This window comes from Artibeus jamaicensis, unplaced genomic scaffold (genome assembly GCF_021234435.1).
Source record: "Artibeus jamaicensis isolate MK-2021 breed Jamaican fruit bat unplaced genomic scaffold, CSHL_Jam_final contig_467, whole genome shotgun sequence".
Lineage (NCBI taxonomy): Eukaryota > Metazoa > Chordata > Mammalia > Chiroptera > Phyllostomidae > Artibeus > Artibeus jamaicensis.
In genome coordinates, this window is record NW_026521845.1 from 8,203,259 (window position 1) to 8,228,312 (window position 25,054).

The window sequence follows — 25,054 nt, forward strand, 5'->3', positions numbered from 1 at the left end:
CACATTTCTTTGAGAGAGTTTTGAGTAATCTGGGGTACCATTTTTTTAAGTATTAACTGCTCAGAATTTGATTCCTGCCTGAAGGAGCCAAAAGAAGGAATTCTTCCACGAGGGCAACGTTCATAGTGGGGCCCTGGAGTGGAATGCAAGGCACACTCCAGCCTGTACCTGGTCTTTCCCTACAGACTGCTGCTTTCTCCAAGTCTCTCCAGTACGGTTCCTGGATGAATGGTAATCCCATCCACTTCCTACGGGTCTTGTCTTTAAAACAAGCACACGTGATTTTCAGTGTGTCTGAGGGTTGGTAATATTAGTGACAAAAATAGTCACAGAGGTGACAGCTACATACTCTGATCCTGGCCTCTGTTTTTGCATTACATGCTGTCTGAGGGGAAATGGTGGCAGGGACACACACAGCGGTGAATGCCCAGGTACACGAAAAATTGCCCTCGTACGGTAAGGGAACGGAGGCGAGGGGGACTTGTCCAACCTGTCCTTGTACTAAGAGTTAGCACTCTGAGAAATACCAGAGGTGGATAAAAGGGTGAGAAAACAGAGATGGTCTTCTTTATAGACAAAATTAAAACAAAGTATTTTCCAAGCAGAATGCCCCCAAAAGGCAGAACAAACATAACAAATACACCTGGTATTCAGAACCTGTTTGTGGCCAGGCCTCTGATAAACACTGTAGGGCCACTGCCTGGTTTTGTGCCCCAGCTGCCCCACAGGTCACCTGGTAGTGGGGGTAAGGGTCAGAGTTCGGCTTAGCCTCAGGTTTCTTCCCATCACAGAGTGCTGCCAGAATTTATAACCTTGTACGTGACATTTCTTTCCCTTTTTTAAAAAAATGAGTTGAAACTGTCCTCTGAACTCACCCCGTTCACCCTTCTACCTTCATCAGGAATCCCCTGTACAAGTCTTTGATGAAGACATTTCCAGTTCTATGTGGGGAGAGCATTCTACTCGACAAAAACAGAGCTAACTATTAGAAACATCTCCATATTTTTCCAAATCTGTCTCCCACTTCCAAACTTCAGTCCCGGTTACTGGGACTATACAGGGGACCTTCCCTTCTTCTACCAGGCAGACCTTTAAATGCTGGAAGTCAGCGGCGGGCGCTCAGCCCCTCCCCCCAGCGGAGACTCCCTTCCCCACCAGTCTGGCCCAGCAGGAGATGTATTATAGGATGTCACAGGAAAGGAGGCAGGGACAAATAGCAGGGAGATCCGCTCACAAACAGCAATTAAGACTTCAAACTATTCTTTAAAGGCTGTGATTTAGCGCGTGAGATTTAAAAATGATTTAATCAAATTACTATGATAATTTAACTTCCCATTTGCAGAGAAAGATTCTAACTCATTTTAGCTTTAGCCATTCTCGGATCTGCTAATACTTTAAATGCAAACTCACTAAATCTGAACTGTTTAATTAGACCGTGATTCAGCTGGCAGACTGCTGAAGAAAATATTAATCTCCATTAGAGGTCCTGGTTCAAGTTCTGGCCCTGTAGCTTTAATCTTTGTTTTGTTCTTCAGGCTAAATTTATAGATTTATGCCAGACTCAGTAGAACTGGCATTCATTTATATAATTATTTAGTTTTGGTGGTTGGTGATAGTTTCTTTAACTCTATGTTTCTAAAAGAAATAGTGCCAGTATTCATGTAGAAAAAAAATAACCTCATATGCCTAGGCTTCCAAGCCCAGACTTCTTGAATCAGAAAATCAGAAAATTGGGGCTGAATTAGGACATCAGTTTCTGTTAAAATCTAGGTGATTCTTTGGCCAAGCTAGGGTTGAGAACTATTGAACTAGACAGTAAGACAAACAAATGCTATTTTAAGAAAGTCAAGATTTCAAAAGATAACTAGAGGATACATGATAGATATATTATCACCCATATATGAAGCTTCAACTCCTAATCATAACATAGAATCAATTCATTAACTTCCAATGTTTTACTCTCTGAGGTGGGAGCCGAAAGGAATGTGACTTTCTCCAGTCACTAAAGGAGCGAAACACAGTATGATGGACATGACAAAGGAGATAAAGCTTCTCTCTAAAAGAGAGTTTGTGTCTCAGAAGTTTCTGTGCAGCGCAGATGGAGTCTAAGAGAGAGACCCCTGGGTTGCCCCAAGTTGGGGTGCTGGCTGAGGCTGCGGCCCATGGGCTCTTGATGGATGGAGGAGTTGGTACTTCTTTTAAAAAAGAAGTTGTGGACCATAAGGTTCTGATTCAAAGTAGGAAGAGTGGACTCAGGGAAGATGGCAGTAGGGGCAGCAAAATATTCTAACCTGCCTTGGCTGGTGTAGTTCAGTGGATTGAGTGCGGGCCTGCGAACCAAATAACCATGGATTGATTCCCAGTCAGGGCACATGCCTGGGCTGCAGGCCAGTTCCCAGCAGGGGATGCATGAGAGGCAACCATACATTGATATTTCTCTCCCGCTCTCCTTCCCTTCCCCTCTAAAGATAAATAAAATCTTAAAAAATATTTTAAACTCTCTAAATCTGCACGTGACAATCAAGAGATCAAGAGAGAAATCGATGGCAAAACTGAAAACCCAGAGACATCACCTACATAAAAACTGGGTGGCAAGGTGTCCCCAAGATACACACATACACAGCATCAGATCATTGTGTGCGTGTCTGTGTCCCCACCTCTGTCCTCTGAAGGGGCCCAGGATGACTGCCCAATCCAGGGATGTTGGCAATGAGTCAAGAGCAACCTAGCACCCAGGTTATAATTGGATTCCAGACCCCGGTCTGGAAATATTTTAGATGAGCATGGAACACCTTGTCATACGGCACAGGAAGGACATTATTAAACTATTAAGTCACTCAAAAGGATACCAGAAGCTCACCTGAAGGGTGGCCCAGAGTAGAACTTCACCAACACCAAAGAAAATCAGCACCTGTCTTCCAAACTGACCCCAAATGTGACCATTCAAGCTTGAAAAAGGATTATAACTGCAGTTGATTGAAATCCATTGAGTATGTTTAAATATGTGTGCTTCTAATGACATTAAAAAAAATAGGGCGCCAATTCTTTATCTTGAGAATACGTAAATAAAGAGAAAAATCAAGCATTTGGCCTACCTTTCCTGTGTATCCCTGGTAACAAAATAAGGATGAGAAAAAGAGTCACTTTATATAAATATCCCAACTCCTGAGTGAAAAAAAGAAATGGTAAAACTACATATCACCATCTTGCAACCCCCAGTGATGGAGAGACATAAGTAATGAGCATCACAGAGAGACAGGCAGATGGAACGTGCTTCCTGGTGGTAAACGCACCACTTGTGGGTGCCACAGGCATAGAACCCGGTCCAATCAAGTCTCTGGATCCAGACGCTAATTTGCATGAAATGCAAAGGGCAGGGAAGTTGCATGAATCACATCTAGAGTGTGCAATCTACCAAGGGCACACTCCTTCAACAGGAAAAAAAAATGAAAGAGGAACTTTTAGATGAAAGGAGAACAAAAATTCCATAAGGAATTTTTTTAAAGGTTTTTGATGGACAAGATGCAACTACTGTGCCTGGGGATACACCTCTCGAAATGAAACCGCCGGACACAAACGACTGATGGCTACCGAAGTCAGGACAGTGGTTACTCTTGAGGGCAGGGAGGGATTTCTGGGATGCCTTGCAGATGTTTCTTTCTTGACCTCACTTTTGTTCATATTCATTGTGGGAGGCTGAAAACTGCACCTTTGGCGACATCAAGTGTTTTTATAAGCAGGAGGTAAAGGAAGAAAAAGGCTTCAAAGCCATTGAAGAAAAGGCCACACTTGTGGCTTGGAAGACGGAGGAAGGTGCCGCGAGCCAAGGAAGGACAGGCCTGCTGCTCTGGAAGCTGGACAGACAAGGCTGGGGGCTGTCCCCAGACAGACGCCCTCCGGAGGGGGCATGACCCTACGGACCCGTTAACCTAGTGAAACCGATTATGGACTTCTGACCACCAGAACTGCAAGAGGATAAATCCGTGTGGTTTAAAGCCACCAGGTTGTGGCAATTTGTTACAGCATCTGTAGGAAACTAATATGCTCATTAAGCTACATATTTGTTTTCTGTGTGTGTGTGTGTGTGTGTGTGTTTAATGTGTTGTGTTTCATGTTAAAATGGTGAAGGAGATAGAGAGGGACCGAGAAACTGCTCACGGAGTGAGTGATCCCTTCTAGACATTAGTGAGTCAAGGAGAATTCCCATCAAGACTGCAGAAACACTTGGCGGAACTACCAAGGCCACTGTTCATGCATCAAGTAGGGAGTTGGGTTAAATAACTTCTAGGTGTTTGCTAACTCAGAGAAGTTGTATTTCTAATATTAAAAATAGTCACAATAATTCTGGTTTTGTGCTGAACCATGGCTAGAACTCCTGATTTCCTGAAACTTGCTGTCTCAGGAAAGCTGTTCTCTTGGTGTCCGGCTCTGGCTGTGAAACCAGAATTTTACATTTACAGCGCTACACCACTCACTCTTACACAGAATCCATATAAAATGGTGAGCCACAGAACATCCCCTGGTCCCCCATTTCATTCCTGCAGGCTTCTTGCACAAATCCCCAATTATTGTTATCATGGTTACATGTATCTCACCAAATGAGACTCTCCTGCTGGTCCCCTTCTCTTCCCTTAGAAGTACTCCAGGCCTTCTCTCTGCCTCTGAGAGGCAGCTTGTATTTTTCTAGGAGCTTCCTAATTCCATTTATTGGAAGTGATAAAGATAATTATATTCACTAAGTGAATGTTGATTCCAACTTGGGTGGTACATCTTTCAGCGTTCCCCAGGTCATCAATGATCCGTACCACGGTAATGACCTTTGGTAACGGAATGCTCATTATCTTAAGACCAGTAAAGGGAAATGTTGTTATGCCACCCTCAGAAAAAACAATGGCAACATATTCTATATGCTTATTACCCAGGTTGGAATCATAGATACACCTGAAGTCAGTATTTCCTCTACTACGTCAGTGCATCGTGAACAGTGACTATGATGAAAAAAAGCATTGGAGAACTAGTTTTTACCGTTTTACACATTTGAAATATAAATATGTATGAAATGTAAGGCTTGCACTACATTAAAAAACAACCCAAATATACTATATTAAATCAAATTAAAATGACTCAAACAGTGATAGCAGATTTGAGCCAAAAGCAAAGAACAGAGGAATATATAGTTTAAGCCTCCGAGTTTTGTGTTTTTTACCTTCAAAATTAACTGGAGCAATTACTGAGTGTTTTCAAATATTTACATGTAAGGAGTACAGTATTAGTTCATGGAATATATATATATATATATATATATATTTTGGGGGGGGGCATATACCTGAAGATAGGGACTATACTTCCACTGGCGTTCTGGTGTGTAAGTATTCCTGAATTCACATACCACAAAAACAAAGCTACAAAAAATATGACAGCAATTATCAGGAAGCCAATTCTCTGTTTCCCGAGTATAAGCACAACATTTATAATTATTGAATAAAGACAGATGTTTAAAATAAGCAGAAATTTAGATTAATGAGGCAATGGTGGTGAACACCTTCAGCCATAGAAGGGACGCCAAGATATCCATAAATGACACTGAAATAGATTTTTTTTACACACAGTTACTCATGGTGATCTGAAATTTCTAAATACTCAAAGACAATCTATAAGCTTTTTAGGGTCTCCAGACATCGTATTACAGCATTTTCATATGGATGTGTTTATGAGTAGCTTAAGAATCGCTGGATCTAAGCAAGATCAAATCTACAACTTTATCACTGTCTTCTCAATAATGGTAAAAAAAAAAATGAATGAAAAAAAGAAATGAGTGGTGTCCTGTACAGTATCAGAGAAAATGACATTCTGAGTCATGCACCCCAAGTAAAATGGTGAAGCTTGCAGGTGAGAGGGGAAGAGAAAGACCGTATTTAAACAGCACAGGGGAGGGGCACACGTAGGAATAAACACTTAGAGCTCACAGCCCTGACTCATTTCTCTTTATTATGGATGCTGGCTGAGTTGCTATTGGTATTGAGAGGCGAAAAGACTTAAAATAACAGGAGGGAAAATTTTGTGACAAGGTGAAATTTTCTTAGAAAAAGCAATATTACTCAGTACTATAATGAAGGGAAAAGGTGGGCGGGGGGCTTGTTAATTATTTGTGGCTTGAAACAAGAAAAACGTACTAACTAGTTCTTTCAATAACCTCTTATCACCAGTCTAAAGTAGGTCACTTCCTCCTCCTAAGAGAAGAGTGTGCAGGGTTTGAGCGTTTATCTATAAAAATATGAATGATTCTACTTCTCTATGACAGAATCAGACATGTTGCCACCGAGGCACCCTAAATCCTAATCCGCATCCAGAAAGTCTGCATCTTAACTTCTCACATTATAAAGTCTTCAGCAATTTTGATGATTAAATCTTAGCATTGCTCAGCATTCATGATTAGTTAATTATCGAAAAAGGCAATTGGAAACATGAATGATACCAAAACTGGCTTGCTGTACTTTCTCCATAATTATCCAAGTAAATGTTTAAATTTGAATTTCTATATAATTACCAAATAAAAATGCTTTCCCAAGTCATTCATCCAATTACAAGAGATGCTGTAAAATGCAGTCTCTACACATTAATAAATTCTTGGAAAATTCCAACCCCATGTCTCTCTTTGGTTTTCTAGAGGAGCAGGACCAGGGGTTCCGGAGGGTGTGTGACACAATGCCATTTGTCACAGCGAATCACATTTTACAGTGTCACTGGGAAGTAGGAGGAGAGAATGATGCCGTGAGGAAGAAAGCTGCGTCCACAAATAAAAGTGTGAAATGCTGGACTCCATTATAAAGACAGAGAGGAAAGTACAACTTCATTGTGGAAAACAATTTCCCCCCATCAGTCCGAGGATTCAGGCATCAATATTGCAGATGAACTGTTAATTACAAAATCAATTAAAAATTATTTCTAAAAACAGTCACGCATCCCTGGCTCTCATGGGAGCAATTTGGGCAGAAGGTCTCATCTCACTAGGACCGCGCCAAATCACAAAGTCGTCATCCACAACTAAGCAAAAGCAATCTGGTTTTTCATTTTTCAGCGCGGCTGAGCCCAGCCTGAGATTGATCGTGACATATGGCCCCAGAAAACAAACTGTCAATACCTTGAATGCTGCAGGATTTGAACAAATAGCCGTCTGCCCATTCAAGCCACTCATTGCGTCCCATTTAACAGATTTTATTGACAGTTTCCTTCTTGTAATTAAAGGGAAAACTATTGGCCGGCAACCAAGATAAAGTTCAAAGATAGGGTCAAAACAAAAGCAGATGGGAAGGCACGGTGTGGCTGTCAATGGTACACAGCATCAGAGCGCGCTATCGACTAGCAGGTATCTAATGATCGGCACGTCATTAAGGAGGGATGTATCCGGAACTTTATGCAAATGCCCAGACAGACCTAAGACCACAAGAAAGCGTCCAGGAAGGCACAAAGGGGGAAACAACAAAGCGCCAACGATTTTTACTTATCAGAGCCGGCTCCCTCCTTGAGTACGTTTCAGTACAAGCGTAAAGACCGTTTATTCCCGTAACTCTAACCCCTCACCACGTCAGCGGTAAGCACCTCTGAGAGGGAGCACACTCCCCCAGCCGAATTTGACTTTACAGGATTCCACTAGGTAAGACAGCAGTGTTCACGGAGAACCAAAATCAGAAACGCCACCACATATTTTTTCCAATTGCAAAATCTGCACTTTTAAAGGGAAAATACGGTTTGCGCGTGTTTATAATTCACACTTGTTTTCCCTTGTGCATATAAGACAATGGAGCTAATTTTGTCCTGAGAATGGCCATACTCTACATATTAGTAAATGTACAAGGTGGCAAAAATTCCACAGCTTTCAATATTATAGGCAAATATACTAAGAATAACTCCCCTTAAGTTGATTGTTCTTATTTTTAACTTTTTCACTCGAAAGCTATAATGACGCTCATTTTGCTGTTTCATACAAGAATTTACAGCTGGGTCTAGTAACTCTCTGAAGAAGGTAAGGGGGAGGGTGAAACTGACATGTTCCGAAATGGAACAATGACCGCGTCAGTATGCCGACCTGAATTAGCAAGAGCTATTGCTTTGAGGGTGACGAACTCTTCCTTCTCCAGCTTCATGCTCTTGTATTTCTTTACCAGCTGCAGGATAGCGTTATTTAGGTCAAGAAGGCCTGCTAGCTTGGACTGGTCTTCATCCATTATGTAATCATCTGCATAGACAAGTTCGTCCTCAAAGGAAAGAGATCGGTACACGACCCCCAGGATCAAGATTTCCATCCAGGCACTCTGCAGCAGGCTCATCTGGTCGGCCAGGGACAGCGTGGAGAAGCCTACGTGGGAAGACGGGCAGATCCAGTTACTCCAAAGCCATAATTTCACAATGACACATTAGTTTCACAGGGGGGGCGGCCTCTGTGTTTGGACTCAAAATTATGCGAGTTTGATCAGACGCTCTTAAATTTTCCCCTGATCACTCTGCGAACCGCAAAGTAAAAGTTACCAACCAGCTCCGACATGGTGGTGTTTTCCCAATACTTTATAGACTGGGCTGAGGGAACTTTCAGCAGAGAAGTAGTTTTCTATCTTGTACTGGAGGGGAAAATATGATGGAATTGTTAACTATACTTGGTTTTTCTGGCTGAAGTCTTAATGACTTATAGGAAGTTGGCATTTCCACAACCTCATGTCTAAAAACTAGCACTGATAAACAAAAAAGTTTCTTTATAAAGAGCCAAAAAAATAAAGGAAAACAAATAATGTAGGTCATATAGAGGAGTGAAATTTGGAAACATTTCTCTACAATAGTCACGAATGCCTTTGCAATTGAATACATTGTCCACAGCAATATTTCACATGAGTTCCTTTTGAAAATAGTGATTTTTTTGGTATAATAGAGAGTGGAGTACTTAGCACCCTGGCCTCTTTACCGAGCAGAAAAGCAAGTTTGTTCTTAGGATTAAGTCCCAGTTATTTAAAAAGTTAAATATGGGGCAACGGGGTTTTGTGGAGAGGTTGAGCAGAGTCAGAACTGAATTTAAATACTGGCCCCAGGAAGCTACTGGCTATCTCACCTTGAAGCAGATCATTTACTCGTACCATATTTTTTTCATGGAAAATATAAAAAAAACATTTGACAAGATACAAATTTATAATATGCCTTCAGTAAGGGTAGCTGCATTGGGCATTATTTCTATCTGAAATATCTGGATGACTGTTTTCAATTATTTACTAAAAATCTCATCTACATTTACACATGCATGCTTATAGTCCTTCCTGAGCTTGAGAAAATATGCAAATACATGTACACATAGATATATATATGAAAATGAGGTTAAACAGAAAGTGATGAAATAGTACAAGTAAGCCTCACTTAGAGTGAAGAGATGTATCTATGACTTAGAGGAACCAGATCTAAATTCTAAAAGAAATTTAAAGAGTAAGGTCTTAGTGAATAAATCTGATAGTAAGTGACATACTTTTACCAAGAGTCCTAAAAAAAGTTTTTTTTTTTTTTGAAAGTTCAGCTTCATTTCCAAGGTTATGCCAGGGACTTTAATGGTAACCAACTAACCAATCAACCAACCAACCAACCACTCCTGTAGTCTTTGAGGACAATCAATGGCCACGATTTAAGGTACTGCCACCAGCAGTTCTACAGAAGAGGGAATTTTCGGATAACACAACTTATACAATTTATTTTTACTCCCTGTCTAGACTTTATTCGGTGCTGCCCCACCTTCATAGGCTCTTGCTATGGTCACTGTTGTCCCCATTTTTATCCTTATTGACTTGTTCATATCCCCTGTGCTATTAAGAATGACAGCACAGTAAGGGAAAGGAAGACACGTCTTGGCTTCTTGGTGATAACCAGTAGTTTGCCATTTGGCCCCATTAAGTAGAAGTGTTTAATAAAATCAGCAAGAGGGATTGGTCGAGCTTTACTTAAGGGGGACTTCAGGTATCTGTCTTTAAAAGGCATTTGTCTCATTGTTTATCAAGCTGCTGTCATATTACCTGATGGGTCTTCCTTTGGACTGGCTGTGAAAGTCTTTTTTCCCTTCTCTTTTTTTTTGTCTTTTCCATAGGGGGTTGTATTAGTAAATATCCTCATAAAATTAGCTATAACAATTGACATCATTTTAAACAGGCATTCAAAACACAAAAAATACTGATTTTTATCGGAGGAGGTTTAGCTCCATTTGCTTTTGGTTTTGAGACAGTTACACTCACATCAAACAAAAAAACATACAAACAAACGCATAATATTGCTCTGTTTTCTGTTCCCCTGTCCCAAGAGAAAGAGGTCTTACATATCTAAAATTTTTTAATTCAAGGAAAGGGACTCTACAGGAACTTCTTTTGTAAGGCAAATGGATGAAAAAGAAAACGGTCACCTAGGAAATGATGACCGAAAAGCCCTTTTTCATGTTCTTAGGGCTCCTTTTCCTCTTCACTCCCCACCAGCCGTTTTCTGCCGCAGCAGATGGACAGAGCGTGCAGCCCGCAGCCCCTTCCTGGGAGGCCCCCTTCTCCCTCTGTTAGTAAATAGATTTACACATTCTCCAATCTCCACACATCTTTCTGCCGAATAATTAAAAGCAGGATGATTAGTTTATTGAGTGGAAGGAGGAACTTTTTTATTGAGGTCCCCCCACGATTTTATCAGGGCCAGGCACTTTCATGGTTGCCAGGAGGGCTCAGCCATCCAATTTTTCTTATCTGCCTGATTAATACAAACGCTGTTTCAGGACGCATTAATTAACAGATACAAATCTACGTTCTCATGGAAGGATCAATACGGAGAAGAAAAGAGGCATCAATGTGAATTTAGTGCTGATGATGGAGAAGGCCCACTATCGACATTGACGTGCACAGAAGCTGGAAAGTTGCTCAGGTCTCTTTGTCCCTGCAATTTACAAATGAACAATTTTCCAGCCGGAACAGTGTCTCACATATTTCTTTGGGGTTTCATTAACCAAAAAAAAAAAAAAGGGCAATAAAAGTTCTTTTTTGTTGTTGTTGTTGGCAGATTCTGCAATTTGTTTCTTCTATGCTGGTGGATGTGTGTGTGTGTGTGTGTGTGTGTATTCTTCCTACAAACCTAACTTTGCCCCTAAAAAAGGAGAAAAGTAAAGAAAGGTTCTATTTTTTGCGGGGATCAGGGAGGATGGGAAGATGGATATAGCATTAAAGGTTGGACAAGTTTGCTTGCTTGCTGTCTTCAAGTCTATTTCAGCCGATTAAAGGTGTAATTTTGCAAAATGATAGGGAAAACAGCAATCCACACTTTACACAACAGAAATACAAGTCTGGACTTTTCTCTCTTCTTGGTCTAGAAATAGCTGAATCTCAACACATTAACTAACCCTTTCCTAGCTCACCTCAGCAACTGAGAATTGAGCAGAAAAAGCTCTCCCGACCCAAGGCCCAGGTAAACCGTCCACTTATCAGAGAGTTGTGCTCACCTGATCACCAGGGAAGCTGAATACACAACAGATTATAGTTAACATTCCATGAAGTTCACCTACCCGCCCTGTAGGAGTGCTAGCTACATTTCATGTACAGAGAGACCCATAGGTACAATGCTATTTTTATCAGTAGATCTGAGCAAAGTATAAAAACCTAAATGACCTGGGTCTAAATGTAAAACACCCATTTCAGTAAACAGAACCGAAGGGACCTGGTCAACACATGAAGTCTTCATTGGCACACACATCCTTGCCCCCGAACGGTAATTACTTGTTTGTGCTTGACCAGCATTTACTGGTGCTTTATAGCCACTGGGCTAGGAGTTAGAGGTGCTAACCTTCTATAACATTTAGCTATCTTTGGAGAGAAAACTCTTTCCCAGGGGAAATAAAATATGCTTTGCCGGGGTGTCGTTTGAACTTCCCATTCTGTACCTGCCGGAATCTTAATCTTCGGTGTGTGACAAGTTATAGTTTTAAATGTTCAGCTGTATTACAGCTTTTTAAAATACACTGATACCATGGGCACATTTTATTCCTTTCCCTGCTGCAGCCCCTTCCGTGAATGTCACTGACAACTCTGATCTCCCTTCATCTCTGTCCTGGAGTCTTGCCATTTAATGTATCTCGGGCATTTTGCTGGCAGAATGACTCTACCTTGACCTGAAGTTAAATAGCGTGTTTATCTGCAATACGGTGTGCTCCAAATACAGCAGGTGACGGTTGGGAATAACATCATTTGGGAGGATTGAAAAGGTGCTCAAGAGGCAGGTACCCCTGAAGTAAGAGGCTTGAAGAAAGTATGTTCTGTGCCAACCCTTTTGCCTCCGTCTCCTGGACACCTCGGAGGATGACAGCGATGCCCTGGGCACTTGTCACGTACTTTCTTTTTTTTTCCTTAGCCTGGCAAACGGATGCACTTTGCAGTCAACTTACAAAAAAAAAAAGGCTAAGCAGTTGAAAGTGTGAAGGGCACAAAAATATCTGACGGCTTGTCTTCGAAACTACACTTTCATTTCAGAAAGCATAAATGTTTATTTCCTGAACGGAGTGTTGACAGAAATAGGCTGCGGTGCAACCGTTTGGTTTAACCCCTGCGAGGCGTTTGCTTCCTGGCCGCTTCCCTGAAACAGAGAGAGAACCTCGCCAGGCGTCAGGGTGTCTGTTAACATCAGTTCATCGTGGCACTGACTCCGCCGCTCACTGTTTGAGGACGGCAGTTTCTCTGTGCCACCGAAAAGCTGACGCTGTTCAACGGACAGCGTATCATGCTAGAATCATGGTTATGTTATAAGGACCCACGAGGATGCAAACGAAGTTCATTGAGAGAAGCTGATTGAGCCACGTGGCAAAAGTGAGCTGCTTCCTTTCTCACACAAATGAACCTGGTGTTTCCAAGGGCCGGCGGAGAAAAGAACAGCAATGGCGTGAAGATTTTGTGTTTGCTACCAAGGGAGGCACAGATGCATCACCCTTGTTAGAGATAAACCTACTCTGCTTTCAAGTCAGTTGATTTTCCCACATGAGCAGACATGTGCTCTAAGATTTACAAAATCAGCAGCTCTGGGGCCTGTGCTGTGCGTGTATACATGTATGTTTAGGCATGGGCGCACCTACTATACATATGAATGGCTTTTTCTTTGTTTCTGTTTTTATAGACATGGACTGCATAGACTAGATCTCCAAAGATGCCAGAGTTAAGTAGCTACAAAGGTCAAGTGCAAAGGCGAGAGCTCAAATATCTACCTGGTGCTATTAGAATCATTTTATTTAAAAATCTTCTTTGTAAGGGATGATAATGGTGATTTCTCTATTACACCAGGACTTAAGCCTTACATAGGATACCTACATGGCTACCCTTTGAACCTTTTATTCTTTTATATTTGAGTAAGAAAATGTAAGAACAGTGGACAGCAATGCAATAGCTCCCTTTCTTGCTAATCACATGCTTCAACATTTGTGGATTCCTTCAACCAATCTGTTTTTATACTTCAAGCAGGGTTCCTGGAGATTTTGTGGTGCTACTATTTTTAAGTAGTGGTTTCACAGGATAAGTGTGAAAGACTAAAAGACTCCACGCTGATTCAAAATTTACTTAATATCTATGTGGCAGCGTTGACTGCCATCTATGGAATTTAGCAAAGGAGCTGGGGAGCAGTGGTGATGAATTCCAAGAGAGGGAGAACAGAATTAGAAAGGTGATATCTACCAGCCTGAGACAGAATCATCACCCCTTAAAAAAAGTAGGTAATGATTTTAGAGAGAGAAGGGAGAGAAAAAGAGAGCAAGAGAGAGACAGCAAGGAAGTGAGAGAGTATGTGTGTGTTTTACATATTTGTGCATTCATTGCTTGACTCTTGTACGTGCCCTGACCAGGGATTGAACCTGCAACCCTAGTATATTGGGATGACATTCTAACCAACTGAACTACCCAGCCAGGGCCTGCATTATCACTCTTACCTGATTTTGCAGGTGCCCCTAGCAGACGGGTTTACATTCTGCTTACTTATAGGCACAGAAATGAAAACCATGCCCCCGTGGTGCTGGGAAAATACTTTATTTAGCAATTGGCCCTTGTCTCTCAGCACAGCTTGCTAGAAAAGTTAAAAGTGTAACAGGAGCTAAAAAAAGGTACTCTCTAGTGGCAAGGCAGGAGTGTCTCAAAATGATGACAAGGGTTTTTTTGTTTGTTTGTCTCTGTGAGTGGGTGGTGTTTAACTGCCAGCCGCCTTTGGAAAAAAAGGCCTGGATGTAGGGCAGCTGAATGCGAAATGAGAACGGGGAGACTATGTACGTGGTGTGCGCTGTCTCCTCTGCGAATCTCACTTCCCTGCCACGGCAGCATGAATACAGAGAACCTGAAATAAGGCCTTTAGCTTCTCCCAAGCTCCCTCTCACTTGACCTCAACTTAACTTCTTCCATCCTTTCATCTAAGCCAAGGAGAAAGGGAAAAAAAATGTTGGGAGATATCAGGCAGAGCTGCTTTAAAGGATAGAGACCCAGTGACTTCTTTTTTCTACGACCTTCATTTTTTGCTCACTGAAAACAAGAAAGTCCCACCTGGAAAGATCACCTTTTTTGATGTGACTAAAAGCTGACCACCAAAACAGAAAAGGAAGGCAGTGCTGTAAACTATAGGACTCTAAAAAAATATGTTAGAACAGGGTATTTCCAGTGTTCCTCTGAGATGAGAAGGATGAAAAGGATGTGAAGGATGTGAAGGAGGGAGAGACACTGTTTTGAAGCCCTATTTCGGATTGGAAAGGAAAAGAACTCGTCTTTGAATCTGACTTTCTCTACCCAATCACTGGTAAGAACGGGTCAAGAAATACCATTGGATGTCACAGGGCACTGACCAGGGGTCCACAGGAAGCCAGTCCAGCCTGTTACATCAGCTATGTGAGCACTGTCCCCTTGGAGAAATGCCCAAGTAGTCGTCATCAAAGGGAGCCTAATCCTTGATTTGAAATTCAAGGTTCCATAAGAAATGCATACTGACTCTTTCTTGAACTTTGGGCATTTGGAAAGCTGACGGACATCATTCCTGTAGACATTTAAAGAGTCGGTGGGAAGCATTTAATGTCAAATACCCTGGAGTTAAGGGTTTGCTGTCACTGCGTGACACAGGAGGGAAGAGGCTGATGTGGGGGACTGTGACCTCAAGGCCTGGTGGTCTGGGTTCCAGTTTCACCACGTTATGGCCGGTGGTGTTAAGTGGGCCCCTGCTGGGTTTGAACCATGTCTCTCCAAAGATTACAGAGTCCTAATAGCTAGTGCCTGTGAACGTGATAGTATTGGGAAACAGGGTCTTTGAAGATGATGCAGCTAAGATGAGGCCATTAGGGTGAGTGCTAACCTAATACAACTGTAGCTTTGTAAAAAGGGGAAATTCAGATAGGTACAGATACAAAGGGAGGGGCGTGAAGACACACAGGGAGAACGCCATCCACCAGCCAGGGGTTGTTGGAGGTGACCGGAAGCTAGGAGACAAGTGAGGAGCAGATTGCCCCTCACAGCTCACGGTCTCCGGGAGGACCCACCCTGGTCTCAGACCCCCAGCCTCCAGAACTGTGAGACAAGACATCTGGGTTCTTCAAGCCACCCAGGCGGTGGTGAGGCTTTGTTACGGCATCCTCAGCGAACTGACTCACTCTCAGAGTTGCCTCTTCACCTGACACCTCCAAAGGATCTTCTGTCCCCACACCTGTCTGATTCAGCATCATGAACTGAGAGCCGTGTGCATGAAGTGCAAGGCTGTGTGGGTCCCGTGAGCCTCAAAGATCACTGTACTGGGAGTGAGTCGGCCCAGTACTGGGGGTTACCTCTGCCACCAAGTAACTGTGTGGCTCTGACACATGGCTCGTTTTCTCTGGTTCGTGATTTCTCATCTGTGTAATGAGAAGGTGGGGAACATGCTCCCAAAGGTCTGGTCCAGGCTGACATTATTAGGTTTCCCACAGTGTCCCTGTGACCAGATTCAAATCAGTTGGTATTTAGTGCATCTATGGTAAGTGAAGCAGTGTTGCTAAGAACCATAGAACACAGAAGATGGGGAGGGCACAACCTTTGCCCTCTAAGATTTCCCAGTCCAGTAATGGGAAATTAGACCACAATGAAGAAGAAAACATTAAGCGCCACAAAGAATGAATGATGTGTATGCACATGCAGAGGGAGAAAGGTCAGGGTTAGGTTGTACATGAGCTTCTAAGTGTGTCCATCCCTTTCGCTGCATTCCTCAGGTCCATAGCTTTGGTTCAGGCCTCCATCATCTGTTTTGGAATAAAGGAATACCAAAATCTTTATATCTGATATTTCCCTATTCTCTCCTGCTTGTGGCTTTTCACACTTTGTTTGAACTATGAAATAGAATGCCATCTGCTAATCCAAATGCTTTCTTCCTTCCACATCTTCTCAAGGACAAAACTGAGACTCTCCAGCACAATATGGACCTTCTTTCACTATTTGGCCCTCTTCTCCTTTTCCTGCCACATTTCCTGAAGAATCTCCCCCGATAACTTGTCTGCAGATGGTCTTACGCACTGAAGAGTGAGCTCACTATCTCAACCCCAGTGTCAGAACTCATGGTTTGCCCACTTTCCAGATGCATAGCATCGTCCTCCACTGATGTGGACCCCGGCCAGCAGTGTCCGAGGCACTGTGGATGAGACAAGACAAATTCACAGGGACTACCGAGTCCTGTGGAGGAAAAGGGACAGCATGGCCACTCTCTCAAGAGGAGAGAATGCCGACACTTGCCTTGACAAGCTATTATTGGTTTTCTGGGCACATCACATTGAGGATGGTCCTCCTTTACTGTGCACAGGTTCGCTTTAGGTGATTACCTTTTACAGAAAACAAAGGAGAGGATGTCGCCAATTATATCATAGAAGAAGGATATTTGCAAATGTAAAGGGAAAAGTGGTTGAACTGGTTATACTCCATCCTTGGGACGTTTAGCATAGATTTTAGGAAGTTACTTTAAAGATAGTCAGTAAAGTTTGCTGTCTCAATTCAGGGTGAGGGAGTTTTAGCAAAAAGCAAGTCTCAAAGTGGCCTAGGTACAATGCAGGCCTGGTTCCCCACAGGAAAACTGACCTGTGGGCGTGGGTCCTGTGTACCAGACCTTGCTTTCCACTGGCCTTTCCAAGTGGGAGCTGGGCCCACGCCACAGTCTCCTATAACCCATCCCTATCCCACCCCTGGTTTTCCAGAGATCTCTCACCAGTTCTTCTCTTTTATATTTCTGGAGTCAACTATGAACACCTTCCTTTCCATTCCTACTGCCATTATTGTTGTTCCCAGGCAGCATCTGGGGAGATTTACAGTTGTAAGTTGGAAAACATAAAAGCGGAGCTCTGGGTAAAGACATAAGCAAGTACAGGAGTAATATGATGTCCTGCCACCCAGCAGATCCGACCTCCTCCTTCTCAGGGGGCCGCCATGTTGCCCAAGCTCTAACAGCAGAGAGCGCCTCTTCCTTGTTTTTCCTCTATCCCAGCATATGCACCCCGCCACACAGCAGATGCTCAATCAATACATGCCAAAGGAATGAATGATGGATTCCTTAATGACTCATTGCCTGGCTTTCAAAAAGAATGAGGAACAGCCACTATGGAGAACAGTATGGGGGTCCCTCAAAAGATTAAGCATAGAGTTACCATAGGACCCAGAAATCCCTCTTCCAAGTATCTATTGGAAAAATTTGAGAACATGTATTCATGAAGATATATGCAGCCCTGTGTTCATTGCAGCATTATTCACAGTGGCCAAGACACAGAATCAACCAAGGTGACCTTCACTAGATGACTGGATCAAGAAGATGTGGTACATGTATACTATGGGATACTACTCAGCCATAAGAAAAGATACTATACTGGCATTGGTGACAACATGGATGGACCTTGAGAGTATTATGCTAAGTGTAATGTCAGTCTGAAAAGGCTAAGAACCATATGATTTTACTCACATATGGGAAACAAAACTGAAACTCATTGACACAGACAACAATATGGCGGTTACCAGACAGAGGGGGTGGGGCTGGTAAAGGGTAAAGGGGACAAATACTCCTATGAGGTGACATAAGATGATGTGATTTGGGTCGTGGGCATGCAATGCAATATAGAGGTTATGCATCATGAAAACGTACACATAAACCTATATCATCTTATTCACCAATGTCACTCTAACACACGTAATCAAAAAAAATAAATGCATGCTAAGTATATTTTTAAAAAATGAGGTGAGTATTCCAAATATCAGTCTCCTCCTAAACAAAAAGGTTTCTGAGTATATAACAAAGAAGTTGCCTAATTTTCCATCATTCATACAGTACTCAAGGCACCCATCATATGTAATGTTCGCTGCTTGTGAGTACCTATCTAGTTACAGGATTTCCTTTGGAGCCACTGAAATTTTGGTAAACTCCTGCCTACATTTTTCAACCTCAGCTTGTTCGTTTTAAATTTGGAATTAAAGTAGGTAGGCATTTTTATCATATGGCCTGTTTTCTCTTATATTTACAAATAGCCTTTTATAACAGGTCTCATGATAAGGTCACAATGATTTTTTATTACTTTCAAGTATCTAATTAATTCCTCTAGTTTATCCTAGTTCATAATTATTTGACAATGTGTAAATTTATTTTCTATAGCCAGGATTTTAAACCTATGAAATCTTAACCTAGCCTTGTCAGGAATGAAAACCTCAGTGCTTCTTTCTACCTGCTGGAACCAAGCAGACATTGTATGTCTGCTTTTATTTACATGGATTCTTAGGAGATTTCAGATCTAAATTTTGTAAAGCCCATGTAACTAGTAAAGACACTTTCTATACTTTAAAAAATATGGTAAGCAGACTGAGAAACTATTTTTTTTAGATTTTATTTATTTATTTTTAGACCAAGGGGAAGGGAGAGAGAAAGAGAGGCAGAGAAATATCAATGTGTGGTTGCCTCTTGTGCACCCCACCCCACTGAGAACCTGGCCTGCAACCCGGGCATGTGCCCTGACTCGGAATTGAACCAGGGACCCTTTGGTTCTCAGGCCAGCACTCAATCCACTGAGCCACACCAGCCAGGGCGGAAACTCTTGGTTTTTGTCATGATGGGTTCCTCCCCCTCAAATCACACACAGCAAAGAGAAGGCAATGCAACTAAAAATGCATTCATACGGCCTCTCCCGCTCAGTCCATTTTAGGACAATGGATTGTGTTACCGAGAGTTTCTCGGTAAGTAAACACTCACTTGTCAGAAGTATTGGTGACATGACAGCCACTGAGCAGCACAAAGGGAGGGAGGTGACATCCCCTTCTTGGGCAGCAAATGAAATGCTTATAAACAGGGAAGAAGGTGCTTGTCGGTTATGACCTTTCACTGTGTCTGCACAAGAAGGTGCTAATGTAATTTCAATGCCACTTAGACATGTTTCAGGCTATCACACTGGGTTCACATCCACTCCTGTGGAACCACTGCGAAGGGAACCATTTCTACCTGCTATAGCAGCAAGCACTGTGGGAGACAGCCCCACACAGAGATTCTGGACCCAGCAAGCAGGGTGCATTTCAGTTTAAAACAGTCATGTTGGACCTTATGGAAATCATGTGGCAGACCAAAATGATTTCTGATAAGTTGGGTAGTAAGTTCACATTATTTTAGTATGTATTTGGTTTTTATTTTCATTTATTTATTTATTTTTTTAGCACACCTAGCTGAGAGTTTGAACTAAATGAGCAAACAAATTAGTTATTTTGGGCATTGTAATTTTTCATTTAAAATAGAGAGATGGGGAGACACACAAGGAGTTTTGCTAATAGAAATTTTGCTAATAGAAATTTTAGAATCAAATATACATTTTTATCATCCCAAAGGTTAATAAATCAGTAGTGAAGCATGTGGTTTGTCAGACTTCAGCAAGAGAGAGATATTCCTTCAATAAACTCTTTAGCCATTGGAGAAAACTCAACTGTACTTTTACTAGCTTTTTTAAGCAACAAATTATTGGCATTTTAAACCTCCCTTCATAATTCTAACACTTGATATTTTCACTGAGTTTCTGACCCAAAAATACTTTTAAAATTAAAAATGCATTTTTGTGAATTTTCTTTTGCTCACACATGAAGTTTAATAACTTTTTTGAAAAGATGAGCTGCCTCTCTTGGGAACATTCAACCATTAAAGAAAATCTATAAACAGTAAGTCAGCCGTGGCCGCTTTCTTTCTGCTCAGTGTGTCCCAACATAATATTCTGACATAGAAGAATCTAAAAAGAACATTCCACCCATCGGATAAATTAGAAATAAGCTGTAGTGTGTTAAAAATACATGCATATACATATGTACACACATACATATGTATAAGTAGATACAATATATAAAATTTACAAAGTGAGCACAAAAAAGAAAATTAGAAGGAAAAGGGGAATAAACCCTCGATCCACCCCGATGTGATTTTAGAATAAACGCTGTCCATCCAAGGGAGGGTGAGGGTATGAGTTTCTCCCAAGGTGGCTGCTTGCATTGACTTGACAAAGGTGACGTTTCTGGCATCAAGGTCACACAGTCTTGTGAAAGGAATATTTTTGTCATCATTTTCCCATTCACGAGGGCCACACCTCCACACGTGAAAGCACGATGATGTTGGCATTGTGAACACCTGGGTAATTTCATGAACTCACCTAAAAATTGGAAATTTTTATTTCTGCTCCCAATTATAGAAGAATGGAGCATGCTGGTCACCCAGGGAGCTCCCCCAGACAGGACGAGGACTTAATGCTATCTGGGGTCTCTGAGAGACAATCGCTTTTAATTCCTGTATTAATTTTAAACAACATGCCTTCAAATCTTTTCAAATTTACCTAATTGGTCCCTTGGTATAGAAACGCAAATTCCAACAAGAACACTAATTATTAGAGACTTGGTGTCTTTGGTGTTAATATTAATATTCCCCCTCCTGTTACTTGTACTAGTTACAAATACAGCTGAAAAAAAAAAAAGAAAAGAAAATCCTTCAGGTGAGCTCCACTTGACTTTCTTGAAAAGAAAGACATTATAACTCAGTGTCTCCAACATATGGCCCAGAAGGAGGAGAGGTAGAAAAAAAAATCAGCTCTTCAGCATAAATGCAAGTTAAAGGATTTATAGCACAGGCCATTAAAAACAAAGTGTCATATGTATTCATGAAAGGACATAGGAGAAATATGTTATCCATGAGACGCATGCCACGTATGAAATTATAGCACACTGACCCTGAAACTTCCCATTCAAATAATACTAGAAATCCTCACTGCCTGTGCATAGAGACGTGGGCGTAATTTGTGCTCGGGATAGCGTCTCTGAATTCCTGGCCCTGAGAGTTCTGTTTCAAGTCAGCCTCCTGCACTATTTTTCTCAGTGGCTAATGAAGATCTGTTTACGAATATTTACTCCCAAGTTCACGGCTGGTGTTTGCTGGCTCAAGCAGAGCTAAGTCATTACAGCTTGGCATCCGTTCCACGGGGGAGGCTTGCAGTTATCTTATTGACAACAGAGTCAACCCCTTCGATAGCGCTCTGCCTCCCCCCTCTTTCTCTCTACACTGCCCCCGATTTGGATAACTGGCCAAGTTCAAATGAAACAAAAGCAAAAACATGAAACAACACAGCTCTTGGAACTCCTCCACCACCTGCATGCAGAATCGTGATCAGCTGTAAAAGGATGGCTGATGTTACTATGTATTGCAGATCTGTGGTACACAAACCAAACCTGCGCCTCTTCTAATAACTCTTGTGAAGACACTCTTCCACTCAGAGGTAGCACTGAGAACGCTCTCAGGCTGTAATACCTCCCCAAATGAACACACTAGCACCCACAGCACTGCTGGCTCTCCCCGCTTTGATCTCTAGGAAAGCGTATTTATCCTTGGAACCAACCTATCCCCTTGGCTGTGACCAGTCCCTTTCACAGACGCAGGAAATCCTTGAAATTCCCACATCAGGTTAATTCAAGGAACTAAGCCAAGGAAAATACAAGGGTGACCGCCCAGGGATGAATCCATTCGGAAGTTGCACTGTTTCCTAACTCGATTTGGGGAACATTCACATGACTTAGAGACTCTTAATGTCTGCAAGAGTCCAAAATAAAAGGGGGGAAAAAAGAGAGGAAAAAAAAAAGCTGCTTGATTCTAATACACCTAATTAGCCATTGGCAGACTCTTAATTGCATACATTAGGATGATTCCATAGTGGAGATTAATTCTAAATATACCCAAGCAGCTGGTTAAGATGCTGTGGATTACAGTGTGGACTGTACTTTTCCACTTAATTAGATATCAAAATTAAGCAGCAACAAGCATTTTGACATAACGGGGATCAAGCCGCCGCCTGGTCTCCCAGAGCTGCACTAAAGTGACCGCTAAACAGAGCCGCACAGATGGAGAGATATTAAATGCCTCACTGGAAAGTAATTTCAAATAATAAAATATCAATATTTACATTTTAATTACCCCTACTGAGAGCCGCTCTGTCATTTTCACTATTGCCGACGCAGCAAGGGGTAGTGGAATGACATTGTGGCTCCGGCTGCAATGACTATTTTGTTTCCATTAAAGAATGACAAGTGTTTGGGAGGCAGTGACACCCGGTACGTGAACGGGAATGACAGCGGATCAGAAAATTCCTATTAAGGGACTAAATGCCTCAACAAGAGAATTCACTGTGGGCAGCCACCCCTCCTTGAAGCGCTCCATCCGTTCCAAATTTTCTGCTGAAAGTTTATTATTGGGGATGCCCTAGGGAGGTCTCAGTCTCCCATGAAATATTCAGATCCGTAAACAATGTTCTATGATGATTGTCAATTTAAAAACAATAACCCTTGACGTAAACGAATATCCAGGAGTTATGTATAAATCACTGCGATCCTAGGGCTTTCTTTTTTTTCTCATTTTCTCTTATTGAAATAGACAATAGCATTGATGATGTTTCCTGGAAACATATCTATTTCCTATCAAATGGAGGATGGCTTGGAATAATCATCATAGAAAGGCTGAGTTTGTTTTCACGATCTTTTCATTAGTATTTTCCTGCACGCAGCCAGCTCAAACAGAACTTCCTTGGTGTGGAAAATAAAGTCAAGAATGGGTCACAATTTGCATGTGCAAGATGCGCCGACATGTGTCTGTATACTCCGTGTTTTCCTTTCGCTTCTGTTATTATTGAAAAAGAGCCAATTCCTCACCCAATTTAATTACTCTTTATGGGGTGTGAAGAGGAGATTATAGAAAAAAATAAATAACAGGTATACATCTGAGGTGACACGCTGCATTCACAGGATAATAAGTGAAAACAGCAAAGCCTTCCTTTGGGGACGGTTGTCAAAACTGCGGAGATCTTGAAAGAATTTTAATGCCTCTAGGTACGAGAGAGTGTATTGGAGAAAGTCCACGGTCAGTCTACTAGAGAGGCCGTTAACTGACCCCTTATCTCAGAGCCTGCATTTATTTAATGTGTAGAGATGAACAACTATAAATGTGATAAATGGCCGCAGCAAGGGGCTGAATAGAATTTTTCAAAGAAGAGAAAAAGGGAAGTTGGGGAGTTACATAGATGCTTTGTGCTCTTCTATTCCCATTGAAAAGAAACGTCAGTTTTGAAGTTGGAATAAAAACTTGGTAATTGACATGATATACTAATAATGCTTGTTCTCTGACTAGGAGACGTTCCTCTTAGCAAAAAGTACCAGTGTTCTGGGAAAGCATTTCTTAAGCATCCCTAATGCTTTTAGGACAAGCCAGGTCCCCATTTCTCAGCGACTAGCACCTTTTAATTTCTGAAAGAGCCACGGTTGAAAATCTTAATTAATTGTTCCATACTGCTTCAGGATCATTATGCAATGTAATAAAGGCCGTGTAATTATGAAATTTTACAGCCATTACCGAGGCTGATGGCTCGTATTTCATCCTCAGCTGGACCCAACGGCTTCTAGGCGCTGGGCTCCCTTTTGATGAACTACAGACAGATCTATCAGGCCCAAACAATATCCAGGCGAGGCAGCCATAATAGCTACCTACAGATGAAGCCATAGATAAAGATAAACTATAAATCTAACACACAAATGCAGGCCCATGGCCTGGGGATGGCAGAGAGGATGAGACGCTTGGGGAAGGTGTTGCTCCCAAGGAGGTGGCCTCCTGTGTCCCCCGCTTATTCACTCCAGAGGGGCTGGATTTCATAAAATACGGAGAAACCCAAGTGGACGTCTCATTTCTTCTCTATCTTGAAATCAAATGAGGGGAGGGAAGGGTGTGGCGTGCATCCAGAAGCACTGCATTTAGGGCGTTACTTAAAGGGCAGAAATGACGTAAATAGCCTCCCGTCTATGTCTATGTCAGTGGTGGAGGGAAAACAGAAGGTAGACACCGGGGACCCCCCCCACCCCGCCCATGCACAGCACTTTTACAGCATCCAAAAACAAGTACTCTAAAGCAAATTGGATTACAGCTCGTGAGTATCTTTCTTACAGAGCTTAACATTTCAAAAAATAATTCGAGAACCCAAAACACCCATACCAAGATGTAAGCAAGGAAAACAAAATCATGTTCCTGTGTAGAACTAAAGCGTTTGTAGCTCACACATATTTTCACTTTGGAATGTAAAAATTCACAGAGCCTAAGAACCAGTATAACCATGTGTCTTTTTGCAAGTTAAGCATTTATGGAGGCGCTTTTACACCTCCTGTGAAATAAAGGAGGGCCATTCAGCAGATTCCTCTGACAACCGTAAGTACCACACTCCGGGGAGCAAGTAGTTCAAGTCTGCCTCTGGGACTTGGCGGTTGCTTCACGGGGCTAAAGCCCTCAGTCCACAGGATGGCACTGGCTTCATGCTGGCTCATTTCATGAATACGACCAGCCAGCCAGTCTGTCTGCGACAGGCTTATCGGGGAGAAAATGCCCATTGGCGGGTCCATCCAATTCGGGCTGCAAGCTGAAACAGTGGAGCGTGCAGGGCAAGAAAGGGAAGTAGCAGAATGCACATAGGCTGGTTTGAAGGTGGAAGGCTGGCCTGGGGGGGTAGTGTATGTGTGCATAA

The 25,054-nt window shown here is 42.1% G+C and overlaps 1 protein-coding gene across 14 annotated transcripts in view; it reads right to left on the reverse strand.

Moving 5' to 3' along the window:
* ESRRG (estrogen related receptor gamma) overlaps window positions 1-25,054 on the reverse strand; it is a 507,715-nt gene that overhangs the window by 5,385 nt on the left and 477,276 nt on the right. For all 14 annotated transcript variants that reach the window (XM_053667349.1, XM_053667344.1, XM_053667342.1 and 11 more), the window contains one exon: window positions 8,087-8,356. In XM_053667349.1, coding sequence (XP_053523324.1) covers window positions 8,087-8,356 — 270 coding nt within the window. The remainder of the gene's footprint in view (window positions 1-8,086; window positions 8,357-25,054) is intronic.